The sequence below is a fragment of the Drosophila grimshawi genome, unplaced genomic scaffold (genome assembly GCF_018153295.1).
Source record: "Drosophila grimshawi isolate 15287-2541.00 unplaced genomic scaffold, ASM1815329v1 contig_311, whole genome shotgun sequence".
NCBI classification, from domain to species: domain Eukaryota; kingdom Metazoa; phylum Arthropoda; class Insecta; order Diptera; family Drosophilidae; genus Drosophila; species Drosophila grimshawi.
The window spans coordinates 16,548,101-16,573,622 of record NW_025063098.1 but is presented as its reverse complement, the minus strand read 5'-3'; the positions used below and the strand labels follow the sequence as shown (position 1 = coordinate 16,573,622).

At 33.2% G+C, this 25,522-nt stretch overlaps 1 protein-coding gene across 15 annotated transcripts in view; it reads left to right on the top strand.

Annotated features, from left to right (window-relative positions):
* LOC6567756 (TLD domain-containing protein 2) overlaps positions 1 to 25,522 on the top strand; it is a 76,452-nt gene that overhangs the window by 17,793 nt on the left and 33,137 nt on the right. For 6 of the 15 annotated variants that reach the window (XM_032739992.2, XM_032739987.1, XM_001994006.3 and 3 more), the window contains exons 2-4: positions 8,533 to 8,842; positions 8,951 to 9,456; positions 20,746 to 20,817. The exons of 5 other annotated variants lie outside the window; for them this stretch is intronic. In XM_032739992.2, the coding sequence (XP_032595883.1) occupies positions 8,621 to 8,842; positions 8,951 to 9,456; positions 20,746 to 20,817 (800 nt within the window). In that variant the 5' untranslated portion in view covers positions 8,533 to 8,620. The remainder of the gene's footprint in view (positions 1 to 8,532; positions 8,843 to 8,950; positions 9,457 to 20,745; positions 20,818 to 25,522) is intronic. 4 more of the 15 variants (XM_032739988.2, XM_043215001.1, XM_043215000.1 and 1 more) reach the window with 2 other exon arrangements.

The window sequence follows — 25,522 nt, the reverse complement described above, 5'->3', positions numbered from 1 at the left end:
AAATTGTGTTAATTGAAATGCGCATTTTAAAATTGACAACAAATTGGTACAAATTGTGTGTGGGCCAATTTATATTTGTTCTTGTCTTTAAGCTGTGAATTTAAGCGGAAAACTTTTTGCTATTGCAAATTAAACTATAAATAGGATATTTATTGAAGCGGCATATTTTATGGTATATTTTTGTTAATTTTCAAATCACTTTATAAATCTTAAATCTCAACTTATATAACTGACGTTACGTCAAGCATTTTGTTCATTTTTTTTTCATATTTGTCAATTTTAGAATAGGAAGCAATTTCTTCAACTAAAAGTAAAATATATTGCAAAATATTTAAGAACAACAGTTGAATGTTCCCCTTCACAATTCTAACTACGTTTTCATATCTCAAAATCTCATCCTGAGCTTTATTGCTGACTGGGGCTGTCATTATGTTTTATAGGAAACATTTCCGTTTTGCATATTAAATCAATTGCTCGCCCGCAGCGGAACTCGTGGGCATAAGTAATATATGTAGGTAGTGTTATTAACCGTTCTAGGAGGGGTTTGCCAGCCATTGAATTGTTTGTGTTTTTGGTATATATATTTTTTTTGCACAATTGGTTCCGTCTTGCGGTCGGCGTTTGTTGTTTTAGTTAATGTTGTTGTTGCTGTTGTCACACTTGTAAGCAATATTGTTGATTTTTTTGCGGAACAAATAGCTTGACGATTGATTGAGTTTGATTAAGCACACACACACAGATACACACATACACAGATACAGATACATAGATATGAAAGTAGCAAAATAGCAGCGAACTGGTTTCGCAAACAAAAGGCGCTCACTTCCGCCTCAGTAAAAACGTTTATACTTTTAATTTTAATTTATTTTTTTATTTATTTATGCATGTAATTTACATACCACACTTGTTATTGACAAGCATAAGTTACGCCTTTAATTGTGCAGATACAACAACTACAAATACACAGCTATATTTTATACATTACATTATAGAAATCTCGCCTTGTCTTGGTCAGCATTCTTGTGTGCACACACACGCACACACACACACACATACACACATTCACAAAATCGGCTCGTCTCAAGTGTCACACGGCTTACGGATTATGTCATTTTATTGCCACAGCAAAACAAATAGAATGTTGTCCCGCACTCGTCTCTCGCTCTCTTGCTCTCTCTCTCAGTCTTTGCCGCTGGCAAGTTCCTTGAGCTGTTGCCCCTCTTTCTCTGTTGTGGTTACGCCTTCCGCTTTGCTGTTAACGAGCACGTCATCGTCATCGCCATTTTCTGGCTGTCATGTGCTTGAATTTTGATTCTAATGCGGATTTCTATCTCAGTGTTGTGTCTGCCACTTTTATTAATGCCACTTTATTGCACTCACTCTCTGCACTCACATAACGCATATAATAACTATAATATTCGATGTACGTGCTCGAAATATCAACTCGATTATATATATTCGATATTCGACAATAAATGAGACCAGCAGCACAGCAACGAATGGTGATAATTATAATGCCTGGTTTCAAATTATGAGTTGCATGTAATTGCAATTCTTTTCCAAGATAACAAGTAATTGAAAGTCGCATATATATGTATAGATATAGACATCAATGTCAACTATATAGTTAATTAATTTTCGTATCGGAATTAGAGTTGCAACACGTTTGTGTTACTTTTGCAAGACCAAAATCATGTTCATTTGGCCATTAATTCCATTTCAACCATAATTAAACAAATGCTTTAAATCGTGGGAAATCCCTCACGTTAGTGGGACATTCCATAATAATTCAAATATTCCAACAATTATTGAGGTCAAATAATGAATTTGACACTCTTGAAAATCGACTTGCGACACTTGCTAATCGATCCTTGAGGGTGGGATTGTTCGCTCTTTTGTGGAGCAGTTTTCCTTAAGAGCTTTCAAAAATAAAAATCATTCGAATTTTTCTACCAGCTGTTGTGGTAGCTTCTCGGAGTAGTTCTTGGTAATGAGTCTCAATCTTGCCTCATTGAACAACAGCCTGAATTCATGTCTGGTTATTACAGCTAGTTAAAAGTACTTTAAAAATAACTTAATTTAATACTTGTGCAAAAATGGAAAGTTGTTTTTATGCAATCAGTGCACCTTGAACAATAAATTATTGCCATAAAACTTGCATTATATGTTATCTCCGCTCCACCTGGGCCTGACTAAACAGATATTATGCTGCAGCCACTCCCAGTAGATGGCCCAACCCGTAACTGGCATGTGCGGATTCTAATTGAATGCCGGAACTTGTATTTAGTTAATTATTGCCTAGACAGATCCGGCTAAAGCAAAATTAAAAAACTAAATACCAATTGAATTTGAAAATTAAGCATTCAATTTAAGAGTACATTAAGTGCCTAAAAGAAAAGCAATTCATTAATTATTTATTAAAAATATATATAATTTTGTGTTTTACAAGTAGTTTTTGTAGTTTAATTTTTTTAATCCTCAAACACGAAAATTAATTGGTGAAAACCAAAAACTTTAAACAGTTTTTCAGTTGTTATTATTATTATTGCCGCTTGACTTGCTGGCGATGCTTAAAACAGCGCGCTGCCCGTTGTAGATACATTTGTATCTTTTGCGTGTGTGTGTGCCTGTGTGTGTAGCTGCACACCCACAGTTCAATGACTCGCCAAGCGATCGACTTGATTTTATTGCTAAATAGCCAAAGTGCACAAAACACTTTTAATTGACATAGTTCATTTATCGCAACTTTTTTGATTAATGATCTTATGGAATTTTTGTATGTGTGTGTGTGTGAATTTTGCTTATGATCATTTTATGATTATAAGTTGCTTATTAGCAACCGGTTTTTTTTAGCATTACTACAACTGGGCAAAGGGGTGGGGGAGAAGTGGCAGAAACTGGGCTGCAGATCAGCATATAAGCAGCTGCTTGCGTAGTTTCAAAAAAAAAAAAATAAAAATAGTTCAAATATTTGAGCAGAGATTTGCGAGGCAAACAGATATTAAGTACGCAATGACTTCCACAACAATTTAAAGTACACACATTAATCATAATTATACCTGTGAATCTGTTAATTATCACTAAGATAATAGTATTAATTGAGATACTAAGCTCTATTACGATTCCCAATCGCTTCCAGCAACAATAAAGCGTTAGTCATTTCCCTGCAGTTGAGTAATAGTGTTCATATATATTTTTATTGCATATTTGATCAATTGTGCGGAAATTTCAAAACACAATTTTAATGACAAAAGATATTCGTAAATATTTACACATATATATGTCTGCATATTTATATAGATGTGTGTTGTTTTCGTGTAGGCAATGTTTATACGACTTCTTGTCATATAGTGCCAGATAAATTTTGTATCTTTTAGTTATGCTCACTGATATTGCTGTGACGTATTTGGGTGCGCTTTTGTTTATGACATGCGTGATATAGTGTGTGTTTGTGTGTGTGTGTGTGTGTTGTTGTTTTTCGCTGTACCCTAAATAAAAATTGGACAGACTGAGTTCTTTTTTAACACCACGTTAAATATGTGGATGTACATGTTTATTCTCATTCTTTATGGCTAGACAAAAATTATTTAAAATTTGAGGTGAAAATCATAAAATGTATTTGTTTTAAGTATTGTGGTACAATTGTTTAGGGTAAGAAAATGATTGCTGCTTATGTTAATTAGATTGTTTTCTGCATAACTGGTGCAGGGTATTTTAAAGTCAAGCACACTCATCCCCAGCCTATTTGGCCATTCTTTCTTTCTATTGCGTTTCATTTCATTTGGCAGCAGAATTTTCGCCGCACGCCTCGCATTTTTGTATCTGTGAAATACATTCAAAGTTTTCGCTTGTTTTCTTTATTTTGTTTATGCAAAAGCGAAAGTGCAATTGTCATTGCAGCTGTTGTTGTAAATGGAACTACTTTGTATGTGTGTGTGAAACACACGCACATATTTTAACACTATTATTAGCCGATTTTAGTGCTGAGCAGTTAGCGATTTAGCTTATCAGCGAGTGACTATGGCAAATTAAATTTAAACTGCTAGATTATAATAATCTATATAAATATTCCAGTTGCAATTTGTAGTTATGTGGCATAAATCAAAGTGCATTTTTTTTGGTTTGCAAACTATTTGAAATTTGTTTGCCTGCTGCTCAAGTTTTCATTAAAACCGTTTAAAATTAGACATGAGGAAATTGTGATTTTAGTGTCCGATTAATATCTTAATAAATTTAATAGCTGGGTTTGGGTTAACTCCCAGTCGAGCTCTCTTCACTCGAGCATTCTAACTTGGGGAGGAATAGGCTCACCGGTCTCTTGACAGACTAAGCAGTCGCCTAGTTAAACTCGATCTGGAATCTGCCCATTTTATGACAATGAGGCGGCATTCTTATAGCATTTTAAATAAGACTGTATCGCCGTAACCAGCAAATGATTTAGTATCCCAGAGAAACATGACTTAAACTCGGAACACATATAAATCCTTAAACCGGCTAAAACTCCTGAATTCATGCAAGAATCAGGGTTGATGGAGGCGCTGTAGGATCAGTTGGGAGCACGAAAGAAACTATTTTGCAGTGCATTAAGGCTCACAGTTTTCACTTTAATCGATCAAGTGCAAATAAAAAGACGTTTCTTAAGCTGACTGCAAATAAATTAAGTGCGTATTTTCTTAAGGTATTGTCCATTATCAGTGTTTGACATGTGAAAACCTTGTGAAACATTTGCAAGTAGTCATTTCCAGTTGTCATTTCCAGCTGCAATTGCGCATTGTGCGACTTTGAACGGAGCTCAGCCTCTCAATGTGACTATGCCACACATTTATCTGTCAGACACATGGCTCAAGTAGCAGTGCCAGCAGTGCCTTGAGTCATCATCAACATCATATTATAGCGACTTGTTTGTTGCATTGCCAATTGAGTGTGAAAATCAGCTGCAGCAGCAGCAGCAGACATGCTAAAACGCATGATTGACTTATCAGTGAAGAGAACGGCGCTTATCACGTGCTGTAGTTTTCCACTTGTTTTCCACCCTCGGCTGTGGAAATTTTTTAAAGTAATGATTAATGTGGGCAAAACAAATTGTATGCTTTACAGCTGGAGTTTTGACAGTAGACGATAGACAAATGACCCGTTTTCTGGTTGAGTGACCGTGACATTGACACAGTAAGATATTGTTCATCGACATTTCGATTTCGATTTCGATTTCTATTCATTTATGCGCATTGCACAATTGTTGTTGTTTGGTTGGCTGGTGACTCTTTAATAATATAACACACATATATGAAAACAATACGAAGCGACTGCATAACGAAAATATCGCCCTAGACCGAGACCCAGACCCAGACCCAGATGGAGACCCAGTTTTTCGGACTTCAAACTCTATTGACATAGCCCGGCTTTCGAGCGTGAACTTCACTTCACATCTCGCTTCACAGTTGGCAATGTAAGCGCCATGAGTCTTGTGACCGGTTGTGGTCTCAGTTTGAGCACTGAACGCACACAAGGCTATAGTCGCATATATGGTATACTCATATTTATTATACGGGGCCTTATTCAAATTGACCATTCCTATTGTTGCTGTTGTTGTTGTTGTTGTGGCATCTTGGTTTGTTTTTTTTTTTAAATTTTTTTTATTTCTAGTTTTTTCTTCTTTTTGTGTTTTGTTTGTTTGCCAGATAAGACCCCCATGTGGAGGAGAGCACTTGAACATGGGGGCTTACGCGAGAGTTCGAGTTCGAGTTCGATAGGCCACTCGTCAAGTGTAACAAAACACTCGAATACATTTTTCGCACTCTATCATTATAAATGCGTAGTGATAATTTCGTAACTCCCTCCACTTGAGTGGGGCTTGCAATCTTAATTCTATCTAATCATCATCAGCTTTATCAGGCTTTCGGACATATTCACAGAAAATCAGATAGAATTATGTGTACTTGAATGGTCTTTTTTTAATTCACTTATTGACGGCTACTCAAAGTTGTCGACTATCAGAGATATTCTAGCTAAATCGAATTAATTTTTCTCAAAATTGCATTTAATCTGAGATTTATAGCAATACAATAATATTAATCTTATATAAAATGGAATATATATTTATCTGAATCTCAAAGTAATTATTATGGACAAAAATGTCACTTAACATTTCCCGATTATGACTTCTGAACAAAAACTAAAAAAAGACTTTAATTATTTATCCAAGCAAATTTATTCTAAATCATTAAAAATAGGGTTTCATTTCTTGCACAATTTTCTAAATAGTTAAAAAATCTCCTTTTTATTGTTTTTCTTCACATAGAAGACAAAACGATAAAGAATATTTGAATTCGTCTTTTCGTTGATTTTCTTCACATTGAATACAAACGTAATCTAAAAAAAAAAGGAATAAATAAATAAATCAATTTTAAATTACTCACTTTAAGTTGCTGCTCACACAAAGTCGTCAATTTCCGTAACTATCGTGCAATCATTCGACTTGAGTTCCAATTGGTTGTAAATCCAAGTTTTACAACATTAGCTATGTCTATAATTTTGAATAAACTGGCAATAATTATAGCCCTACGGTGAATTGACGTGAGAATTGTAAACGACACACTAAACACTAATCGAGAACTCAACCAGGCGTTAAACAACATATAACAGCAGACAGTTTACAGGCCCCAGATGTATACACATACAACGTGGATGAATGCAATTAGAGTGTGTTTTAATTGCATTCAACTTGTGCCCATATTGAATATGTTTCATTGTTCTCCCTCTAGCTATATCTATATTTATATATATACTTGTTACTAGGCACTTTCGATTTCGCAGCCAGGCAGCGTGGCTCTTGACTTGTCCAAATCAGCATTGTCAGCTTCATCATCATCATCATCATAGTTTATTCATTGAAGTATTTTTTTTTTTAATATCTGATTTTGTTGAACTATTGTAGCAGCTGTTATGTTGTTGTCGTAGGTTGTAGGCTATTGTCATGATGTTATGAAGTTTTCAGCTAATTTGCATTATTAGCAGTTGTTTATTCCACCAAGCAGCGAGTCGAATGCTTCGGGTATATCTGTTCAGCTCAATGGATTTTTTAGAGTAGACATTGATATGGTCTGCAGAGCTTAGAATTGTTCAATCAGATTTAAATATATTAAAATAGACAATGCTCCAGATTTGTATAGATTAAAAAAACAATATTTTATAATATTCTTAGAGCGAACTGTGCTTTAACTTTTGTTTAAGATTCTATAGAAGTATTTTGCATTGAGATTTATGCTAACCATTGTTATGCTAAATACCATTAAACCATTCATTTTGTTAAATTCTATTTCTAAATGCCGGGCAACGTATTTATTTGCTCATTTGATCAAATCTTACCTTGAGCAGCTGCAGAGCAATCTTTAAAACTATTCGTTGTTTATATTTAATTTTTGTTAGGAACAGTTTGAAACAAATCTATTTTGAATGTCAATTTTACTATAGGAATTTATTTTAAATCGTTTTGTAATAAAAATAATTTAAATCACAAAAAACAATAACTTATTACTAATTGAAATCTAGTTGAAAACTTTATAATTGATACCTTAAATCAATTAAATTTAAGTTGCACACTTTAAAAGTGCTGGCTTAAATAAAATTCCATTCGGTACTAAATTTTACACTTACTCGTAATTAATTCTATTAAATTTCAATTTCAATTCAATTAAAAAAAAAAACAATTCTAATTTATTTGGTTTTAATTAATACCAACAAATCATAAGAATAATAAATCAGTTAACAAAATACAAACAATTTAATTTGAATTGCGAACTAAAATATTCCGGCTTAATGGAATTTTACTTTTTGGATTAAAAATATTGCGGCTTAATAACAATAAAATTTATATATATATATATATATATATACGTATGTATTTCCAAAAGAAAAATAAAAGGAATTTGATAAACTTCGACATTTTTCACATAATTGGGGCAAATATTCTACGATTTTTTAGCTAAAGATTTGCTTTTGGCGATCAAGTGAATCGTTCTAATTGCAATTTCAATTCTTTCAACTAATTTGAAGATTGATTTTGGTGTAGGTGAATAAGCGAATCGTTGTAACTGTACTCTTTGCAACTAGTTCTCGTTCCCACCCACAAATGCCCCGGCTTCCACAGCTGTTAATCGAGTTGCTCGTGCATGATGTGCTGATGCCCTACGTTGCATGCACTTAGATACTGCATATGTATCTATAAATATATATGTATATTCCAGCGACGATATCAACGGTAGACGTTGACGTGTTTCAGGCGATCGACAATGGCCTGCTAATTACCTTGCTAATGTCGGTTCAATGGAGTTCATTGAAAGTAAAAGTTGAGCGAGAGTGGAACAGAGAGAGATAGAGAGAGAGACAAAGAGAGAGTGACACACAGCGAGAGAGAGAGAGAGAGAGAGAGCGAGTGAGAGAGTGAGAGTGAAACAATGCTCCCTTGTTTGGAGCGGCTGCAATTAGCAAATGGCTTAGACAACTTTATTAATATTAAACGTAAATAATTTACAGTGCTTTAGCGGCTAAACTGAGTTGAGGCGACCTAAGGATCGCTTTTAACCAACAACAACACGAACAACAACAACAAACAACAATAATAATGAGCAGTAATGATAGCGGCAAGTATCGGCTGCGCAGCGCCTCCATATCGTCATTGGTCAACATCGAAGAGCATGGGGATGGAGAGGAGGCACCACAGTTTCCACCACAGAAGCCTCCACGTCGCAGCTCCCTCGCCTTTGGCCTATTCTCCAAGACGGACAAGAGCCAGAAGCGGCGCAGCTCCATTACAGCCGCATTTCTGAGGCGTGATAGCAGTAAGGTAAGCAAAGATTAATAATTAAGAAAATAAAGTATTTAATCATATACATAATCCTCTATATATTGAAAGCTAATCAAACTCAAAAAATAAATCTGTTTTCGTTTGCAGAACTTAACCAAAGAATCGTATGAATCGGCTGTGCGCAGCGAGAAATCCGATGGCTCAGTGATTAATACGAACAGTCCCGAGATTGTCTATAGCTCGGAGGAGAATATACGGGCCAGCTCACCGAATGAGCCCGGCAAACTGACCTATTTCGAGGATGGCACACAAACCCGTACCGTTGTCCAGGGCATGAATCCGTATGATACGCCCAATGACCGACAGCGGCGACGTCGCAGCTCGCTGCAGACGAAGCTGGATCGGCACAGACGCAAAAAAATGGAGTATATCAATCAGAGGAGTCTCGACTCCAATCTGATACACAGCGAATCGCAGAGCGACCTGACCAATGACAGTATGGCGGTGAATGTGACCAATGCCAGCGATATGACCACCCGCTATAACGATGATGATGAGGACGATATTATCGATCCCGATCATATCGAGTTTTTTCCGCGCGAGAAGCGACACTCCTGGTGGAACATATTCGTGCCCGATAAATTCAACGCCAGGTTCGCAAAATCTCACAAAAAAATCTCACAATATCAAATCAAATCAACTCGTCTTTATTATATTATCATGTGATTGCTCTCTAACCAATTTTATGTTTAACAAACGCCTGCCAAGTGACTAAAATGCATCGTTCAATTAGTTAAATGAAAAACAAAAGCCTGTTTTCTAAATATATTATCCAAACCAGTAACTAATCTCTGCGTATATACCCTGTGATTAATTGCTCTCTTCAGGACAACATATATATACATATATTTACATTTCCGCCTTTCGCTAAAAATACAACTACCAAGCCAAGTTGGGTGTCTTAGGGATCGTCATCATCGTTAACGGCTCAGCTCAATTTCACTGCACTCAATAATTTATGCGTCTCCTCCCGTCGACAGATATATGTATAAACATATTCATATTCACATACATACATTTGCATTGAGCGTTGAGTGTATATGGGTTCCACTTGCTGCTTAATGGATTATTGTTGATTTTGTTGCGTCACTTTGCTTGCCTTGCACAAATTCTTAAGCGTGTGGAACGCCTTGACTTTTGCTTTGTAAGTCACGGTGCAAAACCGAAAGAAACAACTGTCTTAAAAGCGGTCTCTTATGATGAATTATCACCTAGCCGTTAATATGAGGTAGAGGTGTGCAAAGGTTTGCCGAATTTGAAATAACTTAAGGTTTATTCAACACCCAAACAAAGTGGATGTAGCTCAACTGGGAGTTAGTTAAGTATACGAATTTGTCATAAGATAAAATCTAAAACAAGACTCACATATATTTTTCACATATTGCCATCTAATTTGAGCTGTCAATATGCGAAATATGACAACATCATTTAATTAACGTTTGCGTCGTTAAATGATATATGCTGATCAAAAGATAGTTTGTTATATTATGCTAAAATCTCTCTTACAAAAAGTTGGACACAGTTGAATCAAACTTTTACATGTGTAAATATAGTAATCGGGCTGATAGTTGTTTATTCAGCATGAAAATATTTTTTAGCTAACAAAATAGGTATTTCTTATTCGATCTTAGTTCGATCTACAGTTGATAAATATCATGTGAGGGTATATTATCCATAGGAAGGTTATATATTTACAATGGTTTCGTTGATTGCGCTCGGAAAACGATTTTTATCGATATTCACATATGACTAGGTCGATTCGACTGCTGATGCTGATCAATAATATATATATACTCCATGGGATCGGACATGCTTTCCAATAATCCCCCTTTTGAATGTGTTCAGAAGATAAAAATAAATAATGTTATTTTGGTTTTCGACATGTTTGGAAATTCCCATATGCGTTTCATATTTGTAGTTAATTAAAAATACATTAGCCAAACTTGGTCCAGCCAATTTCAGAGTTAATCTCATTGACTGACCATGACCTTAAGTCACAGACATTTAATATCAATTTGTTCTACACCCCAAAATCTGAACTCAGATGAACCATGAAACTGGACCCACCTCTTGTAGTTCTTGTCTAAAAAAGCTTAAAATAAGCCTCATTATTCATGATTATTTTTGTTCTTGCCTGGGGGCAAAGCAATTAATGTCGCAGTCTTATAGGTAATACGTCGGTAATAAAAAGACAAACCGAAAAACAATCCAACATTTATTGTAATTTTAATTATGTATGTGCTCTGCTTTATACAAATAATTTAAATACTTTTCTGTTTTTGTCTTTTGTTTCGCTTCCTTGAAATTACATTTTTTCTTTGGTTTTTTTTTGTTTTTTTTTTTTGTTGTGGTTGCTTTTATTGCGATTGCATTTTATTTTAATGCACATTTCATTTTTTCTTGCAAGGTTTTCGTTTCTTTTTTTTTTACATGCCACACTTTTTATATATTCAGTTCAGATGATTGCGGAATTTTTTGTTTTTGTTTTTGTTGTTGCTGCCGTATTTTAATTACGGCGCCGTCGTTGATTATTTTTTCTTGCTGTTATTGTTTATTCATCGTCGGCAAACATAAGACCCATCAATACTCTCTCTCTCGAATTCGAACTCGGAAATGAGCCGGATTCTTTTTTTTTATACTAATTAAGGCATCGATTAAATCGATGAAGACCCAACACTGAGATAAACTGTCCATTAAACGAATGTGTTTGTGTTTGGATGGACGACATTTTTTTCCAATTTGTCACAATGCAAATAAGTCATTGAAAAGAGTTCACTTCTAAGGTTATTGCCTAGATATTGAATACATTCGCACACATATATCTCAATCAATTGCATATTGTGCATTTTTCTAGTCTTCTTCCCTCCCCTCTTTTTATGTAAGTCTTGGGGGAATCGCTAGAACCTGGGGCAATCAACTGCGCAACTTACAAATTCAATGTCAATTGAACTTGTAAAAAGAATTAATAAACCAATTAAACATATGTATGATATATAAATATTTAATTGTCAAATGAAGTGTAAACAACCGCTATATATTCAATATCAACAAGAACAACAACAATAACAGTAACTGACCGACCTTTTCAATAAAACAGCACGTTTTCATGGCACACGATAGCCAACAGTCAGCTCAATATATAATTTCGAATTTTACTAAAATGTTGCAGTTAATCAAGAAAAAATAAAATAAAAAAGAGTTAAATATTTTTACCTCTAAAATATACCATGTATAATAACATCAAAAATTTCTGAGAAAGTAGTTTAATTAAATTTGCACTTACAGCAAGAATAGTTGGCTGAAAAGATGAGCAGAAGTTTCAAGTTGATTATAAATATATTTATATTCCAGTATACTCATAAAGTAAAAATAATCTTTCCAAACTATATAAATTAAAATGACATGAAATGCCAAAATTTATTTAAAAGTTGTTAAATAGAGTAAAAACGGATCAATTATAGTTTGGACTGCCTCAAACAATTATAAGAGTATCCACAGACAAACCCGCACACAACTTCTCTCACTTCACTTGTGATTCTTAATTAAATGTGGCCAGACTGTGTAAAACAGCCTCCAAAATATAATCTGTATATACTTTACGTATATGAGTATATATGTATATATAGAAAATGTGACGACTTTGGCATCTCTAGAGTCTAGACTTTGAGATTCTTGCTTGTATTCATATTCGTTTTTGTATTCACATTCGATTCGCTACTGTCAACAGAGTGTTACAAGTCACTTGCCTCAATACAGTAGTAGGCTCAGGCAGATATATACACACAAACACACACACACACTCAATTAAAGCCCACTTCAGTTGGTTAATATGTTCATGCAGTAGTTGGTTAAATACCACAACTATTTTGGCAAATATTTACAAGGCGTAAATACATAAGGCAGAGTCAGCTATTTGAATACACATGCTTGATGGAATCCCACAATACAACTGCCAACTTGAAGGTAATGCCCAAACACTTGTGTAAACTGTTAAACAAAGCGGGCTTTCGTGTGGAGGAGACGGGAGTGTTGCTAGTTGCAATTGCAACGTTAATTGCAACAAAGTTTTTACCTAGCTTTTCTAATGTTGTTGATTCAGCAATTAAGCGATCTATGAATGGGGAAACAAATTAATTATCAATTCCAAAATTCGAGTTAAATTTAAAACATCTTTGACGTTAAATAATTGACAGTTTTGTTTTGGTTTTTAGTTTACCTTAAGTTAATATTAATACCTTATATTATTATTATAATTATCATTTTTAAATATCAATAATATTAGATGTACATTTAATTTTTCTATATTTATCCTTTAAATAAGATGTGCTCTTACTGCTAACAATTTTTAATTGTTAAGAAAGTTGATTCTAGATGTGAGTAGCATAAATAATAAAATGCCTTTCAGAGTTGAAGATCTGTTCCTTTTCGTCCTGTTTGTGCTTGAGAATGTATCAAATCTAAGTCTTTGATGGATACTTCGATGGTATAAAAAAGTTTGCGTATGAGAATGTCATCAAGTCAATAATCTTGAAATTTCATTAAGTCAATAAACTTTAAATTTTAAATCCCTTTTCGATGTTAAGTGACACATAATTTAAATGCTTTCACATTTCACTTAGTCACTTTAGACCACTCCTGAACTGAAATATTGACTCATTTGCTGCAATTCTGACTCATTCCTTGTGGAATACGAAGCACTTTGCCCTATCTATGCGTATTCTGTTTATTGCTGTCAGAATACACTTGAAAATGTCGTGTGAAAAACCATAGTTTAGAGCACGTGTAATTATGTCAATGTTTATTACTCTATTTAATTTTTCTTTTTTGCTAACTGTCTATCAACATTTCACAGTACTTATCAAATTTGCAATGAGGCCTTCGTTATATACGATTAGGTTTACTTTATATTTTCCGGACTATACACTTGTTATCGACAGGTTAAAATTTGCGATAGCCACTTGTCAAAAAACACTATTGCTGTTTATGAGTATTCTGAAAGTACTCATATATATATTTTTTTTATAATCATACGATTTATGGACCCTGGCGTGAGTTTCATAATAAATACTTATACCCGCGAAGCAGTTAATTGGTTACTGCTCTGTGTTTAAATGCTGTGTGTTTGAGTGTTTGTGTTTGTGTGTGTGTTGAAACTGGGAACCCAAATTTGGGACGCACGACTCGTTTTGTTTGGTTGACGTCTATCTCGTTATGGCCAGCCAGTCAGTATAAACAATTTGAGCCATATTTCAAATTTAGACTTGCCCTCAGCACGTTCGCAGCTGAATTGCGGCTACAACAATGTATTTAAATTACACATATTTCTATAGTATTTCTCCAGTTGCTTCCAAAAAATATATATGCACTTACATTTTTATATCCAGCTCGACAAGTTTCCTACATACATATATATATACATATATATATATATATTGTATTCTTATCAGATGTTTATCATCAATCTCTGTTTAAATACAGTTTGTTTGTTTAATTAATTGCCTGGTTGGCTTGCTGAAAGTTATTGAATATACACAAATAATGTATCAACTGAGCAAACAATTAAGCTTGACAATTTTTAAATTGACATCTAAGCATTTGTTATGCCATCCACTGGACACTCGGACATTATTTAAATTTATGAATAGTAAGAGTCAAATTTGAGTGCATATTATTTTGAATAATTTATAAATGAAAGTTGTAAATTTTTGGCTATGTTTGAATATATTTTTGATTTTGGAAAATGTTTGTACTAATTGTTTATTGTTTGCTGACCTCTTTTTATAATTTAAATATGACTTTCGCTGATTGGCGGTCAATGAGTTGTATATGCTTACATTAAGAACTGTTTTATTTCTTTGGTTAAGTCTTTTTATAATTAAAATATGTTTTCTGCTAGGGAGAGATGCCCAGCGTTCGTTTAACTGTGGAGTTTTATCTTAACAAGTTTCTACTTTCTTCGATACAAATCTTATTTGAATTATAGTTAAAATTTAAAGAATTCTTAACAATTTTTCTCTGTGCAAGAGCTTTTTAACTTAATCTAGTTAAATGTTTGACATCTACTTTGAGGGACTAAAAGATTTTAGAAGACTTAGCTCATAGATAAGTTCAGCTAACTACACAATAATTTCACTCTCTATGTCTCTCGCTCTCTCTCTCTCGCTCTCTCTCTCTTTTTCTCTCTCTCTCTTTTTTTTCTCTCTCTCTCTCTCTCTATGTTGACCTGATTGTGCTGCAAGCATTGGGGTTGTCCAACCCAAGCAATTGTCCGGTCAATCACTAGTTTGCTCGATGATGATTACGTGCATGTTTACACACAGAGTCCAAAAAGGCGTTTTTGCTGCGCTTCGCTGACTGCTGATTTAATATAAATTTATATATGTATATATGTACACACACACACACAATATGTATATACTTGTACAAGGTCCGGCAAATACAACTATATACTATGTGGATGTGTGTTTGTGTGTGTTTATGTATTATGGTGTATCCAGCACTTATGATAACACCACATCCCATCATCCCATTAACAATAACGAGATTTCTCTCTTTCTCTATCGCTCTCTCTGTCTGTCCAGTGGCCCCTGAACACAAAAATAATAATAAAAAAAACGGGAGCAGTTTTCTGTATTCAGTTTGTGACTGAACACGGGTAGCGACAAACTGATCGCAAAACGCAACCAGAAACCAAAAAAAAAAATTTTATATATATATTATATATATACATATATTATAACAAAAGGAATTTGTATAAGGGAGCAAAATATTCGATAAATTGTTATTTTATGCAAATGTAAAGTGCAAAGCATCGGAACTGGATTGTGTGTAAAAGCGCGTGTGTGAATCAAATAATAAATTATTGTATATTTGATATGCCAAGCAAATTGCTCGAAAATTAATTGCAAAACAAAAAAAAAAACAGAATGTGTGAGCTTTCCATATCTCAAATGATTAAATTAAAATAAATATAAAATGCAATTGCTTTGAACATTTCAGATAGCGTTGTGACAGATGCCAAATATTGGCACAATTTGTTATTAAACCATTTGTTGTACATTTACGCAATAAGAAGCTTAATTGATATTGGTTTGAAAGATTAAAACGGAGTGCATCAGGTACTGTTATTGTTTTTGGGTACTGTTTCTTTCTGTTGTCATTTGCATCCGCTGATAAGGATTGCTTATCTTAAATGTAAACACGACGCCAGCTCTCCAATTAATGAAAAATATACAATTTTCTTATAATTGTCAACATTCTTAATCTGCAAATTGCAATTCAGTTGCACTTGCCCAAAAGACAGCAAATCCATTTGATCTTTCATTCGAGAAACTTTATTATTGCGATTTATGAGAGAGGCTCGTCTGTGTATCGAGAAAATATTGTCTTAAATATCACCTGGGAACATCAAATTAGGCGCTAATCAGCCAAGTTGACAAGTTTCACACACCCAACCCCAAAATACAATTATAGTCCACCTGCTAAATGCTTATACAAAAAGACAAACTAGATTTTATGTAAATTTCAATTAGGCCCACATTTGTTGTTCATTTTTGTTGTTTCTTTTGACAACCAAACCGGGTTGTTGATGTTTTCATTTTACTGGCGCCAAATAAATATACAAGTTTATTCAAAATGTACATGGGCAAATTAAAATTTACGACCCCAGCCCCATAAATGATTACAAAACTCATTTACAAACCAAATGCAATTTATTCTTAATCAAAATAATAAAAAGCATATTATTTTGCTTGTGAACACAGTTTGTCTTTGTTTTCTTTGCTCATTACTAAGAAATTTCCATTTTAAAACATTTACAAATGCCTTAATAACTTCCCTTTACCAAAAAAAAAATGAAAATAAATAAATAACTAAAAAGATAACGGTAGCGTACTTGCTTTCTTTGCAAACACACACAGACAAAAAGAGAAAAATAATAAAAAAAAAAAATAACGAATACAGTAAAATAAAATAAAATTGCCGCAAAGCTGAAACTTTAGCCTTAACCTAAATTTATTTTGTTGTTACTGTTGTTGCTAGGAGATTACTTTCAAGTGCAAGTTGATTTATGATAAAAATTTAAAAACAGAGCGAAAGCAGCAGAATATGACTGACCTTGTGTAAAACGTGAAAAGCTTTGCTAGATTTTTGCTAATGGCTAAATTGCATGCAACATTGAGCAAATGTCGTTTGTCATAATATAGAATATTTTTCGGATATAGACATGAATATCCCATGATTTTATTGTATATATATATATATATTGATGGGAAATCATTTGCGAAATTCGCGAATAATACTGATGAGTTATAAATGATTTATAAAAACAAGTGCAAATGTTCTCATCCATTGAGAAGATACCCTGTTAAATATATCAATTCTCTTGAATATAAAAATTCACAAACCACAAACTCAATTCGTAGAAAGCTCCATTCAAGATAAAACTGCGTTTTGATTTAAAAAAAAAATCGGTGTTTCTTATCATAAATTTTTAAAGTTGTTTAACAATATGGAAATCGAAAATCACGAAACAAAGGCAGTTATCGCTAAAATGAAATAAACTTTATTTATTCATTCATATATTCCAATTTTGAAGCTTCTATATACTTTGTTTAGGATATAGAAAGTGCAAAAAATATTTATTGTTATTATTTTTTAATTGACATGCGATACTAATTAAATTAGTCACCAGAATCAAAACGTAACTTTCGTGTTCCCAAGGTGCACACATTCAATTAACCTCTTCAACCTGCCGCTTAGTAATCAGGCTAAAAAAAAAGCACACAGCCCAAACAACATTGCGGTAACACAAAAAAAAAAAAAAAAATTGAGAGAGATAACAATGCGGCATTAACAAAAATTTCTAATTATAAAAAAAGAAACAAATACACAAAACCATCCAAGAGCACAGCAAATGAAACGTGGAATTACAAAACTGGATTCAGTAAACAAACAAAAAATACGCAAAAGCGTCAAAATGCTGTTGTTTGTGTTTACTTGATGACTGCTGCTGCTGCTGCTGCTGCTGTTATCAATGCTGCACGAAGCACGTGCTCAGTTTCATTTTGAGCAGCGCAGTTGTTGCAGTTGTGTATTGATAAGAAACTGCTGCTGCTGCTGCTTCCGTGACTGTTTGAGGCTGCTGCTGGTGCTGGTGCTGTTTATTAATTTGTGTCGTGCACCTTCAACAAGCTAATTAATTTCGTAATCAATATTGGCAGCAACTAGAACAACCAACTGACACCACAATTGAGTCACTCAAAGTCAACACAGTGTTGCCAGCCGAAAAATGTTAAGGTTTCTATATATATAAATATATATATACAGCTCATCTGTCGTCATCTGCCACTGCTGGCTGCTTAGCTGGCTGACAGTGCGTATGATTGATGGCCAATTTTATTTATTATTATAATATATTTCTTTGCTTTCTTTTTGCGTGTGTTTCCACATTATCAATGGCCTTTTGTCAGGTTGGCCTAAACCCAACTCGCATCAATTTCCATTCTTTATTTATTTATTATTATTACTTTTTTTTTCTTTTGCTAATGAAATGTTCAGAGCAAAGTAAATCGATTAAAATGCAATTTCTTATTTTATTTGTATGGTTTTTTTTGTTGATTTTAGTGTATGCGTGTGAAATGTGTCTGTGAATTCAAAAAATAATTAGCAATTATTTAATTATAATTGACTGGCAAACATGCAAAACGTTATGATAACAGCTCAACAGTACTGGTGGTAAGGCATAGTTTTAACGAAAATGCAATAATATAATAAACTTTTCTTTATAAAACTGATTTTATATCAAAACACATATTTACTTAATTCTATAAATGGCATTTTACAAGTCTCGTGCTTGCAAAAATTACATTTTATAAGTGACGTACCTTAAAATGTGATATTATTTACGACATTGAGAAAATAAAATGAAAATTAAACTCATTAAAGCCATATATAATTGAGTTAAGTGAATAATATCAGCACTTTAAGGCTATAATAATTGAAGTAAATGATTTCCATACTATCCATCTAAGTTTCAATTTCTGCAAGGTGTAGTTGATGTTGGGGTCTTTGCTCGGTTATCTAAGATTGGGTGAATTCAAGTTAAATCACAGCTGACTCAGCTAAAGCCAAAGCTGTGTTAAGACTCAAACCTGTTCTCGTGAGAGGCAAATGCCCATAAGCATCCGGTATGCATAGATTAATAAAAAAGAAAAAAAGTTATTACACAGAGCAGAGTTTGCTACTGGGTCGCAGCTTTTCCATGCATGCCTCAAGGCACGTACGCAGCATATTTACCGGAACCCAACAGCCCCCTCCCCCTCCCTCTCCACCCTGCCGTTCTCAGTGCTGGCCCATTCATAATTATGCTTAACGATCTGAGCACAAAAGGTCAGTTATATTGACTCTTTCTCTCTCTTTCTCTCTCACACACACACACCATGTCGCTCTCTCTCTCTCTCTCTCCCTCTTTCACTTGTGTCTCAATGTTAAACGTAGTAAATTTAAGAAGAAAAAAACACAATATAAACTTTTGTTGGTTTTACTTATTGATTGGCCTTGTTATTGTTGTTGGCCAATTAAAAAAAAAGGGGTAAACATTTTTTTTTTTTGTGCTGGAAAAGTGCGCCCGCTAATTGATTGTAGAATGTGTTAATCAATTGTAAATTTAAATTTATGACTCCACATATCAACAAATAAAAAACTCGCTCGAGCATCGAATATTTATTGAGTTATTGTTTGGGTCGCGTGTGTGCTTTGGCTCAATATATAACTCCTCCTCCTGATATTATTTGCTTGTTCGCAGAAATATGCCATTAATTAATAACATAAGTTCTTAATCTTTTATACACGATAAAATAGTTTTGATTCCAAGAAAATGGAATTTTTTTTTGAACATCTGATTTTGTACAATGTACAACAATCTCATATTTAATTTCATAAAGCTCTCTGGCTATCAGACGTTATAAAGATAATAAGACTTTATGAGCCTTGATTGGACCGCGAACACCTGGTCAATAAAATGTGGGCGAATCTCTGGTCAAATCGTACGGTTTAAATTAGCAATGTTCTCATGGAAACACTTTCAAATCAAGCCTAGGGCAATAAAACTTTGCGAAATATTGTTTAAGTAACTTAAGGTAATTAAGTGAGAAGTAGTCTAAACTAGAATTTAATACTGTTAAATGTGAAAGTCGTTTTTTATATAGCTTAAGAGAAAGTTGTTATACTTACCACAATTATCTTAAATATATTAATGAAATCATAAGTAAAATAAGTAACCAAAAGAATATTTAATTTATTCACTTTTTACAAGTTTACAAGTTGTACGAGAATAATACTTATTACAAATGCGCTTTAAAATATTTTAGTTAGAGTGATTCTCTGCTAAGCTTCGAACTCGAACAAAAAAAACAATGCAATTATTAGAATAAATGACATTTTATAGTTGGAACATAAGTTGAGCTGAAAAAAAGGTGCTCACGACCAGTGCCAAACCATTTAATGATAGACCCCACTTTCGAACGTGACAATCTTCTGGTAATAAAAGTTTAAGTAGTGCGCGTGCCTTTATTATGGCCACGTGCTTCATTATCGTACCTCCAATATATCACATATGAGATGATCTTTCACCCAAAGCAGCGGGCTTAAAGGAGGGGAATGGAGGTGACTAGGGAGGGAGGAGGGTGGAGTTTGATGCGTGTGCATATTGAAATTGGCGTTTGTTAAACTACATAAATTTGCAGCGAGTTTTTCAGCAATTGTTCTTTATCCTCTCTGTTTTGTTGTATTCATTTTTGTATGATGTTTTGTTTTTATTTTTTTTCGTTTATTTTTTGGCACAATTTCGTTTGCTCCTTAACAAATAATTTGAAACGTGCCAGGTCACGTAGGGCTAGTCAAGATGTTTCCAGTTTGTCACGCAGCGTTGACAATTTGGCGATACCCGTGCGCAGGTAAGTGCATAAAATCAACTTACTAACCAAATCCCGTAAATTCCTATTCCCAAAAAAAAAAAAAAAAACAGACAATCCAAATTCAGCTAATCAAGTAAATTTTACATGCTTTATCTAGAGATGTGTTATATATAAAAATATTTATCGTAGAATGTCGCATGTCGAATCTTGTATCTGTCTATCTGCATGTTGTATATAACTAGCTTAAGCATGAAAAATCACATGAATTTGCATTACAATTTGCCATATAAATATTTATAAACATACCCATACAAATATATCTTATCTAATTACATCTTTTTCCAGCCGAACTGTGTCCATAACTAAGCTTACATATTTTACAGTGATATAAATCATTAATTGAATCAAATTTATAAAGCTCACATTCGCGTTATATAAATAAAAAAAAAAGAAAGAAACTCGCTTGTTTTATGATTATTTATAGATTTCGCGATAATCTTAATGTGCTCTGCTCCTCATATTACCGAAATTGATAATTTATGAGTGCCACAAAACTGTTAACAACAATAAGCACTAAATAAACGGCTGATATTAAAATGATTAAAACAAGGCGGACAGAAAAAAGAAACATAAAAACAAAAAACAAATGTTATTTCACCAACAACAAGATTCATTTTGGGATAAGGCAAACACAAAAAAAAAAAAAAAAAAAAAAAAAAAACATGCAGAACCCAGCAGATTAGCAAAGATTAGATTAAAAAGTAAATAGCTTTATATTAAGAGGAAGGTAATACCCAAGTGACACATATATGTACATATGTTTTATGATTATCTCTAAGTGCGTCATATCAATCAAAACTCGCTTGAAGTTTGCACCGTTTCTTTCTTTGCATACAAAATATATATATATTTTTTTATTATATATTTTGTTGGCACACAAAAAAAAAAATGAAAAAGAAAAAGGAAAAGGAAAACAAATGCCAAAAAGTGTTTTCAAATAGATTTCAAGCCTCAAGTAGTTTAAATGGCCTTTAGACGGTGTAGATTAATTGCCATGTCATGGCATGTTGCTTTTTATGACTTGTATTCCTAGCAAATTCTTAAAAATAACTTTAAACATATCTAATAAAATTATTCAAATTTTTTGTATTCCTTTCATAGGATGGATAATAAAATTGTACTCCTTTAAAGTGCAATTAAACAAAGTAAACAGCAACATTTTTTTTATTCTATTCTTATTTAAGGTTAGTTTATATAAAAAGCAAAACTTTCAAAATAAAACCAATGCAAATATTATATTTTCCTGATTTTTTTCCTTTATTTTTGGAGTCTCTCAAATGCAGATCACAAAATAAATAGAAATAAATTAACTTGAAACTCTTAGAGTCAATGTCGAAATTGTAGCACTAAATTCAAATACTACAGATATGCAGCATTATCAATTTCACAAGCGTTTATATGGTACGCACTTATGTGCCGTGATACTCACTACATTAATTGTCAAGTGCAACTCTCGACACACATGTGTGCCCCATGTATGAAAGCAGGTAGTTTATAAATATAGCTTAGGCAACAGCAGTAGCAACTTGAAAATGTATGTTCGTCTGAAGTGCGACTGTCAGTCGCTGTTGACATTTGTCAGCTGTCTTTAGTAAGTCAGTAAGGCAACAACAACAAAGACAACAACAACGGCAACAACAACAACTGCATACAGCAAACAAAGCTCTTCCATTTGACTTCTTAGTAGGTGGCACTTGTCATTACCAAAGCCAAATGGCTTAAGACCCATGTTGCTTGCCGTCTTTTTGACTGTCTGCCTGCCTGCCTGTCTGTCTGTCTGTCTGTCTGTCTGGCTGTCTGTCTGCCTGTTTACCGTCCAGGGCCAAAATATCAAAGGCAAACAATGCAACTGATAAGATATAGCTACCAATACATGAATGTATCTATCTGTGTAATAAAACAAGTGAGCACCAATGAGGGAGTTTTCGAGTAACCGTTTTTTATTGTTCGTTTTTCGATATTTATTTGTCTTGCCACAAATTTTGTGCTGTTAGTTAGACTTGGACTTTTAATTGCCTTGCGATAAAACATTCGTAAAATGGTGCTAGATATTTTGTTTAGTTCATAGACTTATTCCAAATGTCATTGACCAAAGATTTTTGCTTTACATGACGTATTTATGACGTATATTATTTTAATTTAAATCCAGAATTAATAAAGATTACACAGCTTTGTAAATAAATGTTGACAGCTTTAATAGGACGGATATAAACAAAGTTTCAGACTTTAAGCTGAGAGAGTTCAGCGCATATAAGATCAACAAATTCGAACAGAAATTTCTAATATCGTCTAGTAAGGCTGATCAATGAATGTCTCTGCAAACTTGAAAGCAAACTTAAAATAACATCCACAAAGGTATACAAATTGTATTGTATATTTTCCTATGATTTTGCTTATAAACACAAGCTTAAAAACAATTCTAATTGTGTTAATTGCTAGCGCCTACTTTATTTCTAATATAAACTTGTAGGAAAGTTTCAAAATGCCCTTCAACTTGGTTAGGCTTTTTTCATATTCCTTCATATTTGGCCCATCGGTAGACATATGTGCAAAATAAGTAAATAAATACGCTCAAAAACTGGAAGGGGCACAAACAAATATCAAAGCCTGCACATGTACGCATGTGCCACATTATTTATGTTTACAATACTTGCAAACGAAAACAAATATATTGAGTTGAGCAAACATTTTTGTTCATGTGATCACATTTGAGGTTGGAACTAAAACAACTGTTTAAATGAAATTCCTTGATCGCATATGAGCTTAATAAATTCAATAAACACAAGGTTTTGTTTTTGTTTTCTAGCTGTCTCGTCCAAATGTCGCAACTTACAATTCAAACACAACTGTGTTGCTGACAGTCTTACAGTCCAGTTAAGATAGCTTTGGTTATTTGTTTCACAAATGGCCCAAACGACTCGAACAGTCACATAAATTAAATGGACCTAGCAGCTTATTTGTTCATTAGATATGATATGTGACAGTTTTTAATAGCTGTGCTGTCTTAATTAAAAATATACAACAATAAAAACGAACAAAATAAATATGCAAAGCGTAACTATAAAGCCAAATTGCCGTGGAAAATTGCAATAAATAGAATAAATACAAAGAGCGACAAATATGTGTTAAATAATTATTTACTATTTATCTGCAGACAGTGCCTGAACTCCAAAAAAAAAAAGAACTCTGAAATACTAGAATTGAATAAATATTGTTTATAATATATATGTATTTTTCTGAATAGCGTTTTTATCATTGATATTCAATTAGGGTTATCGCAGCTGGTGTGGCTAATTGGCATCGCAGTCGCAAAGACACGCGCAAATAAAATTCATTTGCTTTATTTCTTAAACAATTTATGGCCTATAAATATCACAAAGAGAAAAAGAATTATATATTTCAAATGTGACAAAAAAAAAAAAATACTCTCAACAACTGCAAAAAAAAAATACACAGTTAGAAATTGCCAATTTATATCACTTGCGAATTCAGTTAAATATAAATACAATTTGTATAAAATTGATTTTTATGCGTTTTTCAATTATTTTATATTGTTATTACCAGCCAGCTTTGTTGACAAAATATGTTGACATATTTCAGATCAAATTGTTAACTTATATTATATGGAAACTCAGTTAGATAAAAATACAATTCGTAGAAAATTGTTGTTTATGCATTTTTCAATTATTTTATATGGTTTTTGGCAGCCAGCTTTTTATATCAAAATATATTGAGATATATCAGATATTATGTCCAACATAAAGATAATAAAACTATTTGTAGTAAAATAATCGGCCCAGTTATCTAAAGCTGACAAATACTTAATACATTTAATATAAAAACATTTCTATTTATATTCTGTATATTCTAAAGATTTCTGTGACAAAATAGTCAAACTACGACTTGGGCATAGATATTTTAAAGCATTTCCACAATTTTCATATGCTTCTTAATTGGTATTCAATTCCAGTGAGTAGTAGTTATTTTTAATACTTGAACTAAGAAATTGTATTGTGGGCGGAACATGTTGACATCTTTCAAGCTGTCAATCCATCAGTCAGTTACTCAATTTCATACACCCAAAATAAAATCGAGCACAGCTTGTCTTATTGCCAACAAATGACATTTGTGCGCCGCCAACGGAAATTACATTTTTTTTTTCAATCAAAACGACACAAGAAAATTTGTAAAGAGCGAAATAGCAAAAAGCAGACAAGTGGAAATATAAATAGATATATTACTTATTTAACTTTTGTCATCTAAAAATGTCGCCCATCAAACATAAATTCAACTACACAAAAGATATCATTGCAAATATGATCGATGTGACTATTCGTCAGGGGCAATCCGATTCAATCCGCCTGCAACTCGCTTGCCAATTTTAATTTATGCACCAATATATATATATGTAGGAAACAAATTGCTTGGCACGTTGTCATAAATCAAGGCGGTCGTAGTTTTAAATGTTTGCCACATGCCGAAACGCACAGTGAACCTTTTAAGGCGGACTTACAAACTTGGCGCTAGGAAGCACACGCGTCCATATCTATTATATCTATGGAATATCAACGTCGCCATCAAAAATTCCCGCGACATCAGAATGCTAAGAATAGTCTAAAAAAAATAAATAAATTAAAATAAAAAATAATAATAATAAAAGGAAGGCAGAGAAACAAAAACTTGA